The sequence below is a fragment of the Rhincodon typus genome, chromosome 17 (genome assembly GCF_021869965.1).
Source record: "Rhincodon typus isolate 14 chromosome 17, sRhiTyp1.1, whole genome shotgun sequence".
NCBI lineage: Eukaryota > Metazoa > Chordata > Chondrichthyes > Orectolobiformes > Rhincodontidae > Rhincodon > Rhincodon typus.
Window position 1 is genome coordinate 56,478,311 of NC_063348.1, and position 12,190 is coordinate 56,490,500.

The window sequence follows — 12,190 nt, forward strand, 5'->3', positions numbered from 1 at the left end:
TGCCATATCACTCTAAATAAGCCTGTGATAAATGTGATAGATGTGATAAAACGTGGGACTTTGACAGGAGGTACAACTATGAAGGGAAAGCAAGGCACAGGACTATGTGCTCAATGTAAAGACATTGAGGCTGGTGAATCAACAGAGCGACCTGGGGCCTGAAGACTGTAATTCCCTCAATTCCTCAGAAATCAACTCTCCGAAAGTCTAAATAGGTTTGCAGCTTGCATCATTCTTAACATTTCCCTGGAGACTACTGATTCCCTGGGGAGTCAAATGGAAAAATCCTCCGACAGGCCATTCACTTTAATAAAAGAACAAAAGACAAGTACAGCGCAGGAACAGGCCCTTCGGCCCTCCAAGCCTGTGCTGATCATCATGCACTAACTAAACTAAAAAAAAACTTTTTGCCCTTATTCGGTCCGTATCCCTATATTCCCTTCCTAATCATGTAACCATCCAGATGCCTCTTAAATGTCACCTACGTGCCTGCTTCCACCACCTCCTCTGGCAGTGCATTCCAGGCTCCGACCACTCTCTGCGTAAAAAACTTTCCTTACAGCAGGGGAAAGCAATACATTTCTTGCCATCTTGTGGCAACATTAGGTTATGACAAGAAGTTCCCAAACTGAGTTAAAACCAAAAGAACTGCGGATGCTGTAAATCAGGAACAAAAACAAAGTTGCTGGAAAAGCTCAGCAGGTCTGGCAGCATCTGAGGAAAGGTCACCTGACCCGAAACATTAACTCTGTTTTCTTCTTCACAGATGCCGCCAGACCTGCTGAGCTTTTCCAGCAACTTTGTTTTTGATCCCAAACTGAGTTAGTTGAGCCATCCCTTATTCCCAACACCTTCGCCTCCACCGCATCTGCTCCCAGGATGAGGCATTCCACTCCCGAACATCTCAGATGTCCTCGTTTTTCAAGGACTGCAACTTCCCCCCTTCAGTGGTCGAGAACGCCCTCGATCGTGTCTCCCGCATTTCCCGCAACTCATCCCTCACACCCCCTCCCCGCAATAACAACCAAAACAGAATCCCCCTCATCCTCACGTACCACCCCACCAACCTCCGGATCCAACGCATCATCCTCCGACACTTCCGCCATCTGCAATCCGATCCCACCACCAAAGACATTTTTCCCTCCCCACCCTTATCTGCTTTCTGGAGGGACCACTCTCTCCGTGACTCCCTTGTCTGCTCCACACTCCCCTCCAGCCCCACCTCACCCGGCACTTTTCCCTGCAACCGCAGGAAGTGCTACACCTGCCCCTACACCTCCCCCCTCACCCCCATCCCAGGCCCCAAGAAGACTTTCCACATCAAGCAGATGTTCACCTGCACATCTGCTAATGTGGCATACTGTATCCGCGGTTCCCATTATGGACTCCTCTACATCGGGGAAACCAAGCGGAGGCTTGGGGACCGCTTTGCGGAACACCCACACTCGGTTCGCACTAACAACTGCACCTCCCAGTCGCGAACCATTTCAACTCCCCCTCCCATTCCTTAGACAACATGTCCATCCTGGGCCTCCTGCAGTGCCACAACGATGCCATCCGAAGGTTGCTGGAACAGCAACTCATATTCCGCTTGGGAACCCTGCAGCCCAATGGTACCAATGTGGACTTCACAAGCTTCAAAATCTCCCCTCCCCCTACCGCATCCCAAAACCAGCCTAGCTTGTCCCCACCTCCCTAACCTGTCCCTCCTTCCTCCCACCTATCCCCTCCTCCCACCTCAAGCCCCAACCCCATCTCCTACCTACTAGCCTCATCCCGCCCCCTTGGCCTGTCCATCCTACCTGGACTGACCTATCCCCTCCCTAACTCCCCACCTACACTCACCTTTACTGGCTCCATCCCCGTCTCTTTGACCTGTCTGTCTCCTCTATCCATCTTCTATCCGCCTCCCCCTCTCTCCCTATTTATTTCAGAATCCCCTTCCCCTCCCCCATTTCTGAAGAAGGGTCTAGGCCTGAAATGTCAGCCTTCCTGCTCCTCTGATGCTGCTTGGCCTGCTGTGCTCATCCAGCTCCACACCTTGTTATTTGAGTTAGTTGAGTGTCTAACTATCCAGAAACAAAGAAATGCAAAATGCTAGAAATCTGAAACAAAAACAGAAATTGCTGGAGAAACTCAGCAGATTTGGCAGCATCTGCGGAGAGAGAAACAGGGTTAACGTTTCAGGTCCAAGTGCCTGAAGAGAGGACTGAGCCCAAAGTGTTAACCCTGCTTTCTCTCCACAGATGCTACCAGATCTGCTGAGTTTCTCCAGCAATTTCAGTTTTTGTTTTGAGTGACTAGCAATGTCGTACGAAGCCCCAAGATCAGGTTCCATAGAAACGTAGAAAAGAGAGAAGGAATAAGCTATTCAGCCCATCGAGCTTGCTCCACCATACAATATAGTCATGGCTGATCATCCAACTCAGTCCCCTGCTCCTGCTTTCGCCCCATTCCCTTTGATCCTTTCAGGTCTACAAACAATATGTAACTTGTTTTTGAAAACATTCAATGTTTGGGTCACAACTGCTTTTGTGGCAGAGAATTTCACAGGCTCCCCACTCTCTGGGTGAAGAAATTTCTCCTCAACCCAGTCCCAATATCCTTAGACTGTGACCCCCCCCCCCCCCCCCCCCCCCCCCCTCCAGTCATTGAAAATAGCATTTAACTTATCTAATCTGTGAGAACTTTCAAGGCTATTATGTGATCCTCCTCATTCATCAGAACTTCAGTGAAATATAGTCCTGACTGAACCAATCTCTCTCCATGCGTCAGTTCTGCCATCAGTCTAGAAACCAGTCCAAGTTAGAAGAATTCAGCAATTATACTGGCACTACTGGTTTTGGGTTAAGGGGAGAAAAATTGACCTTTGCTTAAGACAAGTTTATCTCTCTCAGATTTAAAATTAACAACTGGTCCAGCATCCACTGCCATTTGTGGAAGAGACTCTACCACCTTTTGTGTGTACAAGTGTTTCCTAACAATTCTCCTGAATGGCCTGACCCTAATCCTCAGACCATGCCCCCTAGTTCTAGAATCCCCAATCAGTGGAAATAGTTTCTCTTTATCTATCCTGTCTCACTGTGTTCACCTCATTTGGCAGCATGATAAAAGATGAGAGGAGAAATATATTGTTTATTAAAAACTCCTTACCCACTCGCTACATCATCAGTTCGTAGATTCTTGCCCAGGACATCACCATCGCTCATGTATCCGGCTACATCCATGTTGATGCCCTCCAGGTCCATGTCGTCCCCACTCTTCTCGGGAAGATCCGAGTGGCACACATTACTGCTGCGTGATGCCAGCTGCCTGCGGAGGGGTGTGGGGTACACGTAACGGCCAGGCTCTGGGTGGATGTAACGGCTGGCATTTGACCGGGCAGGGTACCCGTTCCCCATCGATGGAGCGTCTCCGGCCTGAAGGCGGGGGCTGGACTGTCCGAGTCGCCATGACAACGGGGCCTGCCTGCCTGTCATGCTGAGTATACTGCGGCCACTGATCTCTGTGGTAACACTGCTGTCAAACGTTGTTTCCAGCGTGCTGAAAGGGAAAGGAAACTTCCCATTGGTGCAAGCAACAAAACCCAATCAATAAAAATCAAACTGGGCAAAACAAACCACTGCCAAAACGGCACCAGGTCATACACTGCTTTTATTTGAAACGGAATGGAATACAAAGATAGAGAGCAAAAACAGAAATTGCTGGAAAAACTCAGCAGATCTGGCAGCCTGCGTCGATCGAGACTGGGCTGTTAAGTATACTCAAGGCTGTGATAGACAGATTTTTAATTGGTAAGGTAATCAAAGGTTCAAGGACAAGGCAGGAGTTGAGTGGCAGAGTAGACTTGATGGACAGAATGGCCTACTTCTGTTCCGACATCTTATGGTTGTCACCATTCCCACTTAACATAAATTTCAGAAAAAAACAAAGAACAGTACAACACAGGAACAGGCCCCTTAGTCCACCAAGCTTGTGCCAACACATTGCACCTTTCTAAACTAAAACCTTTCGCAAAACCCCTGTCCCACTATTCCCTGCTTATTCATGTATCTATCAAGATGCCTCTTAAATTGTTCTGTAACTGCCTCCACCAGCTTCTCTTGCAGCGCTTTCCAGGTACTTACCATCCTCTGTGTAAAAAAACCTGCTTCTCACATCTCCTTTAAACTTACCCCCTTTTATCTTAAACCTATGTCTCCTAGTAATTGACATTTCTACCCGGGGAAAAAGATTCAGAGTATCCATTCTATCCATACCTCACATACTTTTGTAAACCTCTATCAGGTTGGCTTTCATCCTTCGACATTCCTGTATATACATTACAAACAACAGGGATACCAGCACTGATCCCTGTGGAACACCACTGGTCACAGATCTCCAATCAGAAAAACCAACCTTCCACCATTACTCGCTGTCTTCTATGACTAAACTAGTTCTGTATCCATCTTACCAGCTCACCACGAATCCCAGTTGACTTCACCTTCTGTATTAGCCTGGCATGAAAGACCTTGTCAAAGGCCTTGCGCAATTCCATTTTGACAACATCCACTACCCTTCCCTCATCAGCCACCTTTGTCACAATCTCAAAAAACTCAATCAAGTTTGTGAGACACGACCTAACCCTGCCTTTTGTTAATAAGTCCATATTTTTTTCAAAAGACAAGATCCTATCAACGTGAAGAGTCAAACTACAGCTCTGTTAAACTACTCCTAATAATCTGTGCTCAACAATTTGTACATTTTGCAACAGACCCATTAAAATGTTCACAGGCCAGAGGAACACAGTTTGATATTACAGAGCAGCTGCATTCAGGAAAGTGCAACACAAGTCCAGGGCCATGTTGTTCAAAATGAAGCTCAACCATTCAGGCTGTAACAGGCACTGCCTGGCCTGGAGGCAAAGGTGCATTCAACTGGCCAGACATCTGAAAATTATTTCCAGTTCATAACCATGATGAACCTCAAAGGCGGTCACTGAGATATAGAAAATAGGAGCAGGAATAGGCCATTTGGCCCTCTGAGCCTGCTCTGCCATTCAATATGATCATGGCTGATCATTCAACTCAGTCAACGCAGTGTGGAGTTGGAGGAACACAGCAGGTCAGGCAGCATCAGAGGAACAGGAAAGTCAGACGTTTCAGGTTTGGTTTGCATCCTCCCCAGTCGTGATGAAGGGTGCAAACCCGAAACGTTGACTTTCCTGCTCCTCTGGTGCTGCCTGGCCTGCTGTGTTCCTCCAGCTCCACACTGTTATCTCTGACTCCAGCATCTGCAGTTCTTGCTACCATGCAACTTAGTCCCCTATTCCTGCTTTCTCCCCATATCCTTCGATCCTTTTAGTCCTAAGAACTATATCTAACTCCTTCTTGAAAACACTTAGTATTTTGGCCTCAAGCACTTTCTGTGGCAGAGAATTCTCTGGGTCATTCCAAAAACAAAACATTAAAAATCCATTGAATATAATTAAGAGAGAAGAATTAGGCTGCCAGAGAAATCCAAAATATGGAATTTTAACAGGATTACCAGAAACACTGAGTTGGCCATTTGTGGGATGATAAAGAGTGTTTCTGTTTCAGATCAATGACCTCTCCCCAAACAAAATTTACAGCATTTGTTTCTTCATAAAGCGAAGCACTTTATTTAAAAAAAAAGATCAGCATTTTTAAATCTGATTGGCTGTTAAAATAAAAACGTTCTCAGTTATTTCTCTTATGGTCACATTACTGACCATGCCTGAGTGAACATTCTCAACTGATATGACAAGTATTCAAACCCAAGTCATGGCTTGGATTATAACTTAATCACCTTGAAATTCTACATTGGAAGAGTTAGTGGATAGTAACTGTGTAGTCAGGACATGAGACAAATCCCAGCTTGGTCAGTAATGGTGCATTTGCCTTGGATGTGGCAGGTAGTGGGTTAAAATCAGAGGTTTGTCTTTTGAATCAGAAATGAAGTCAAGGATCCTTCAATCAACACTCTCAGAACAGATGGAACGACCATTCCTCTCACTGATCTCTGGGACCTTGTTCAAAACAAAGTGGCTATGGTGTGATTGTGTAACAATGGAGACTGCATTTTAAAACCAATCATTGCTGTCAAGTGATATGGGACATTCTGGGGATTTAAAAGGGGTTACATATGTGCTACTTCCTTTTTCCTGCCCCACTATGCTTTAACTGTCTCTAAAATTAATCTAATCTTTCAAATTGTTGCACCTCTTACAAAAAGATATGGGTTTTAAATTGCAAACACTGAAACGATTCATGTTAAATCTTATATTTTATTAAAAGCCTGTGTTAACAATTTAGCCTTGCTGTGCTTTTAACCTATGAAGCATTCTCAGCAATTGTAACCATTCAGTTATGTTCCTGACTGAACAGAAATGTGCTGCTTTTGATCAGTGCTGTATAACACTCCAACAATGTACTGCCGTTGTATTGAAGTTCACAGCTGGAGCACTGAACGCCCTGCCGACTTTCTTTGCTTCAGCACCGACGGAAACCAAGAGAGGAAGCAAGAAAACGCTGTAGTAAGATGAGATGATTCGTACCTGTGTGTGATCTGAGTCCCCCGTAAACTCGACATAGTCTCCTCCAGGTTCTGCCGGAGGTCAGCAATGTTCTTCACAGTGCGTAGCCTTCGGGTCTCTGGGTCCTCCCCTACAGACACAGAAAAGCCTCTGAAAGTTAGTGCTTCAGGGCAGTCACAGTCATTGCATACAATTCTGGCCGTTCTGCTACAGGCAGGATGTTTTTAAACTGGAAATGGGTGCAAAAAAGATTTACAAGGATGTGACCGACACTGGGAGGTTTGAGTTATAAGGAGAAGTTGGATAGGCTGGGACTTCTTTCCCTGGAGCGTAGGAGGTTGAGCGGTGACCTGATTGAGATTTATAAAATCATGAGGGGTATAGATAAGGTGAATAGCTAAGGTCTTTTTCCCAGGGTAGGGGAGTACAAAACTACAGGGTTTAAGGTGAGAGACGAAAGATTTAAAAGGGACCTGAGGGGCAACTTTTTCACGCAAAGGATGTTGTGTATGTGGAACGAGTTACCATAGGAAGTGGCAGAGATGGGTACAATTACAACATTTAAAAGACATTTGGACAGGTACATGGATAGGAAAGGTTTAGAGGGATATGGGCCAAATGCAGGCAACTAGTTTAGGAAATCTGGTTGGCATGGACGAGTTGGTATGAAAGGACTGTTTCTATGCTGTGTGACTCTATGACTCTTAGAGTCTTGCAAGTCTTGCACGTCTCGAGTGAAATTTATATTCCTTTACAGTCAGCAACATGGTGGAACAGTGGTTAGCACTGCTGTCTCACAGCACTGGGGACCCAGGCTCGATTCCAGCCTTGGGCGACTGTTTGTGTGAACTTTACATGTTCTCCTCTTGTCTGCGTGGGTTTCCTCTCACAGTCCAATTTTGTGCAGGTTAGGTGGATTGGCCATGCTATATTGTCCCATAGTGTCCAGGGATGTGGAGGCTAGATAAGTTAGCCATGGTAAATGTGGGTTTACAGGGATAGGATTGATCTGGGTGGGATGGTCTTCAGAGGGTCAGTGCAGACTTGATGGGCCAAATGGCCTCCTTCTCCATGGGAGGGATTCTCTGACTCCATTTTCATGCCACAAAGGCATATCTAGTTGTGCCTCAAACTATCATCCACTTACAAATCAATCCATAAATAAAAACAATTCAGCTATAAATAATTAAGAAAGGAATATTTTTCTAGAATTTCATTCCTAACCTTGAACTTTTTTGATGTTTTTATATAAATACACAAACAGTACTTAGAATAATTCTCAAATGCTGTCCTTTTTTTGTTGCTATTTCATCCGGATGATATTTTAAATAGTTTCTCATCAACCTGCTGCTTAGAATGAAGGTCACTGCTATTATCTTCTTTAATTGGAGGAAACTACAGGACCTTGGTCTAAGGTGATAGAGGAGAACCATTTCATGGTGTAACTAACTAACTGTGCTTCTTGTAGTCAACAAGAAATATTAGGGACTCATTGCAGGATGCATTGATATGATAGATAACATAATACAGACGTTGAGGATCATCAGGCCTCACTCCTTTCAGATCCTAAACTGTTCCGTTCACATGTCCACGTGACATTGTCATTGTGGGTGGTGCTTAGAGAACTCCTCAATATCAACACTTTTAGAATCCTACATGATGCTTATCTGCCTCAGCAATGCCTAACTCTCCTCATGGGATTATTCAGCCTTTGATTGGATAGCAACCTCACAGGAAGTCAATTAAAAGATTTTTTCATGAATTCATAAGATGTGGCATGCATTTATTACCTATCCCTACTTGCCCTTCCAAAGGTGGTGGGGGCCAGCTGCCTTCTTAAGCCACTGCAGTCCGTGTGCTATAGGTAGACCCACAGTGCTGTTAGGGAGGGAATTCCAGGATTTTGACCCCACGACACCAAAGGAACGGCGATATATTTCCAAGTCAGGATGCCGAGTGGTTTGGAGGGAAACTTGTAATTGGTGGTGTTCCCATATATCTGCTGCCCTTGTCCTTCTAGATGGCAGTGGTCAGTGGATTGGAAGGCCTGTCTAAGGACCTTTAGTTAATTTCTGCAGTGCATTTTATAGATGGTACACACTGCTGGTGCCAAACAAATGGGCTACTTTGGCCTGGATGGTGTTGAGCTTCTTGAGAGTGGTTGAAGCTGCACTCATCCAGGCCAATGGGGGAATATCCCATCACACTCCTAATTTGTGTCTAACAGTGGACAGGTTTCAGGGTGTCAGGAGGTGAGTTACTGACCACAGTATTCCTAGCCTCTGACCTACTCTAAGAGACACAGTACTTAGTATGCCTAGTCCAGTTCAGTTTCTGGTCAATGGTAACCCCCAGAATGTTGATTTTGGGGGTTTCACTCCAGTTGCTTCCTAGAATATCCCTGTGCCAGCCTGTTTTAGGGTTCCAAACCCATAAGCAAAATTTAGCCCTACAAAATTCTATTTGTGATTTCATACATATTCTGCTTCACCAACCGATAGTAAGAACTGCCGATGCTGGAGTCAGAGATAACACAGTGTGGAGCTGGAGGAACACAGCAGGTCAGGCAGCATCAGTGGAGCAGGAAAGTTGATGTTTCGGGTTGGGACTCTTTTTCAGAAATGGGGGAAGGGGAAGGGAGCTCTGAAATAAATAGAGAGAGGAGGGGTGGGGCTGGGGAAGGGAGGTGGGATGGTGATAGGTGAGTGCAGGTAGGCAGTGGTGGGGATTGGTCAGAGACATGGGAGGAGTAGATAGGTGGGAGAGAAGATGGACAGGTTGTGTCAGGTCAAGGAGGTTATCTCCTGCCTCACCAATCTTTACTACAGCAGTCTGAGCTATAAATACTAATGGTATCACTGTGCCCGTCTCCTGCAGAGCCTGTAATAAGATGGATAGTCTATTGTTTTGACAGGTTGTCTCCAAGTTATTTCTTCTTCCCTCCTCAAAGTCTTAAGTTTTATTGGTAACCTATGCTGGAGTTACTGAACTTAGCTGGATAGGTACGTAAACACGTGAGATTCAGGAGTATTGTAGCCTCCGAGTTTCTTACTTAGATGTTCATCCTTTAGGGATGATCTAACCATCAGAGGCTCCCTTCTGAACCTGTCATCCTCCCCTTGAAAATCACCTTTTCCATTCCCTATGGTAAAACAGAACACCTCCGATCACACACCTTCAACGCCTCACAAACGTCTACCTTTACTCCATTTACCACCCAAAGTGCTCAAGGTTTGAAAGCTGCCTACCAAGTTCATCGCCATTTTCCTGTCTTTTCAACAGTGAGTCTCTCAAATTAAGTTCCCAGCTGTGCTGCAGCCCCATGTTAAAGGCATTTAACAGCAACCATAAATGTTAAATTGTTTTGAATTTCAAACAAAAACAGAAATTGCTGGAAAAACTCAGCAGGTCTGTCAGCATCCGTTGGGAGAAAACAGAGTTAACATTTCAGGAAGTTCTGAAGAAGAGTCATACTGGGCTCAAAACAATAATGCTGCTTTCTCTCCACAGATGCTGCCAAACTTGCTGAGTTTCTTCAACAACTTCTGTTTTTATTTCAGATCTTTAGCATCCACAGTTCTTTGTTTTATTTGAATTTTGAACAATTTCTTTAAATATCAAACAGCATACCTTTATCCTTAATTTCAATCATTATTATACTTACTGTTGAGAGTCTGATAAAAATCAAGCATTTTCAGCAAACCCTGCTCATTAACATGAGCAATTCCTTCCCATACACATGTGTGCTGAATGTGCACTTGACATAATTTGCTGCTGCTACCGATAGACAAGCTCCTGTCTCGAGCACTTCGGCTTAATCCTGGTTTAGCCAATTGTTCCTGTCTTCTGCTTCTCAATCCACAAAGCTGTGGAATCTTGCTCACAGCAGATCCAGGTTTGGCCCGTTCTAAATATCCATTTTCTGACCCAAGAGTCTTCCTCAGAATCTGGGAAGAACTGAGCTCTCCAGCAGTGGCTAGCAGTTTCACATCATCTCGGACTTTTGGTTTGTAAAATAGTTTGGATTCTCTCACGGCACGTGCGTAGCCCCAAGACAGCAGAGAGTTGCCAAGTGCGCTTCTTGGTTTTGCTTCATAATGCCCAGCAGTTTCAGATGTATAAAAGTGATTTCTACCACTTGGCTGATGCATTTTTGGAAAAACAGCATACAGGCACCTTTTTAGTTACTCGTCCTGGTTGACATTTGACTTATTGCAACTCGAGGAAAACGTTTTTTATCCTGTTAAAACGCCAAAGAAACCCTTGTGTCGGGTTCGTCTCTGCTCTCAGTAGATATCTAACTCACAATAAGAAATGCAATTCAGGTTACAAATTGTGGGAGTGTAACTTTGTTGCTCAGCCCCAGGTTCAAACTTTGGAGAACAGCAGCTTCTCAGCTGGGTTTACAGACCTCGCTTCGAAGAGATTGGTTTGCCTTTCTCCAGGATTCTTCAGCTGCTGTTTAAAATGACTGATGGTAAAAAGATGCCTGTTGTGTGCTTGGATCGGGCACACAAGAGAACAACTTATTGACAAAACTTTGGTCATTACAGAGGCCAGCTTTGAATCCTCACACCATTTAATATTCATCTGGTGTTTCTCTTTTTCATACTTTTATTTGTCTTCCTTTAAAGACTGCCAGGGCACAAACAGCTAGAAAGGCACAATAAGAGCTGGCCAAACCTCAGAGTACAAAACACCCATTCAGTACCTTTAATGCACTGAATCCTGCTCTATTGAAGGATCTATTGCCACAGTTCGTTTTTCTCTCAGTTCCTCCCCACTTGCAAAAAAAAAGAGAATGCATTCCAGTCTTCAGAACAAAAATCGGAGGTTAATTTATGTTTTCTCGTCATTTTCAATCAAACTGGATCTGAGAATTTGTAAGATTTTGTTATCAGAGACAGGAGTTTTTGAAAAAATTGTTAACTGCGTCCTACTGGTTTCTTTTTAATAAACTGTAAGATTATCTAGTGTTGGAAATGTAAATTTATGACATGAATCAATTCACTTTGAAGTGCTCTCAGTGTTGCAATAGGTAATAGAGGAGAATGACAATTTCACATTATTTAAACAGAGCTGATTCAGCGATGTTAGGTTAGAAATTATAACAACATAATATCTCCAAAAAAGATTTTCAACATTTTGCTGATTTCAAACCCTGCTTGGCAGTATCTATTTTTATTAAAACACCCATTAAGAGTTTCTTCAATATTTTGTTTTGAGAAAAACATTGAAGTTAATGAAAATACATTCAAGGTGCAGTAGATGTCTGTGACATTGTAACCTTTCTGTTCAGACACACTGTTGTAAAGAAGTAATTAGGTGTAGGAATTGGGAGGCGAGCTAATGGGAATAGCCTAAATAGTTTGGTTTGTCATTTTACCTGTTAAAGGTTCTCTCTGTTAAAATCCAGTGTAACAGAGACATGGTGTGTTTAAACAAAATCCATCAGTTGCTGAGACAACAAGGTGCAGGGCTGGATGAACACAGCAGGCCAAGCAGCATCATAGGAGCAGAGAGGCTGACGTTTCGGGCCTAGACCCTTCATCAGAAAAGGGGGAGGGGAAGGGGGTTTTGAAATAAATAGGGAGAGAGTGGGAGGCGGATAGAAGAGGGATAGAGGAGAGGATAGGTGGAGAGGAAACAAACAGG

General features: G+C 44.2%; 1 protein-coding gene across 1 annotated transcript in view; it reads right to left on the bottom strand.

Moving 5' to 3' along the window:
- nav2a (neuron navigator 2a) overlaps positions 1-12,190 on the bottom strand; it is a 1,048,499-nt gene that overhangs the window by 223,066 nt on the left and 813,243 nt on the right. The window contains exons 4-5 of the mRNA XM_048606898.1: positions 6,557-6,665; positions 3,154-3,543 (exon numbers count right to left, since the gene is read on the bottom strand). Coding sequence (XP_048462855.1) covers positions 3,154-3,543; positions 6,557-6,665 — 499 coding nt within the window. The remainder of the gene's footprint in view (positions 1-3,153; positions 3,544-6,556; positions 6,666-12,190) is intronic.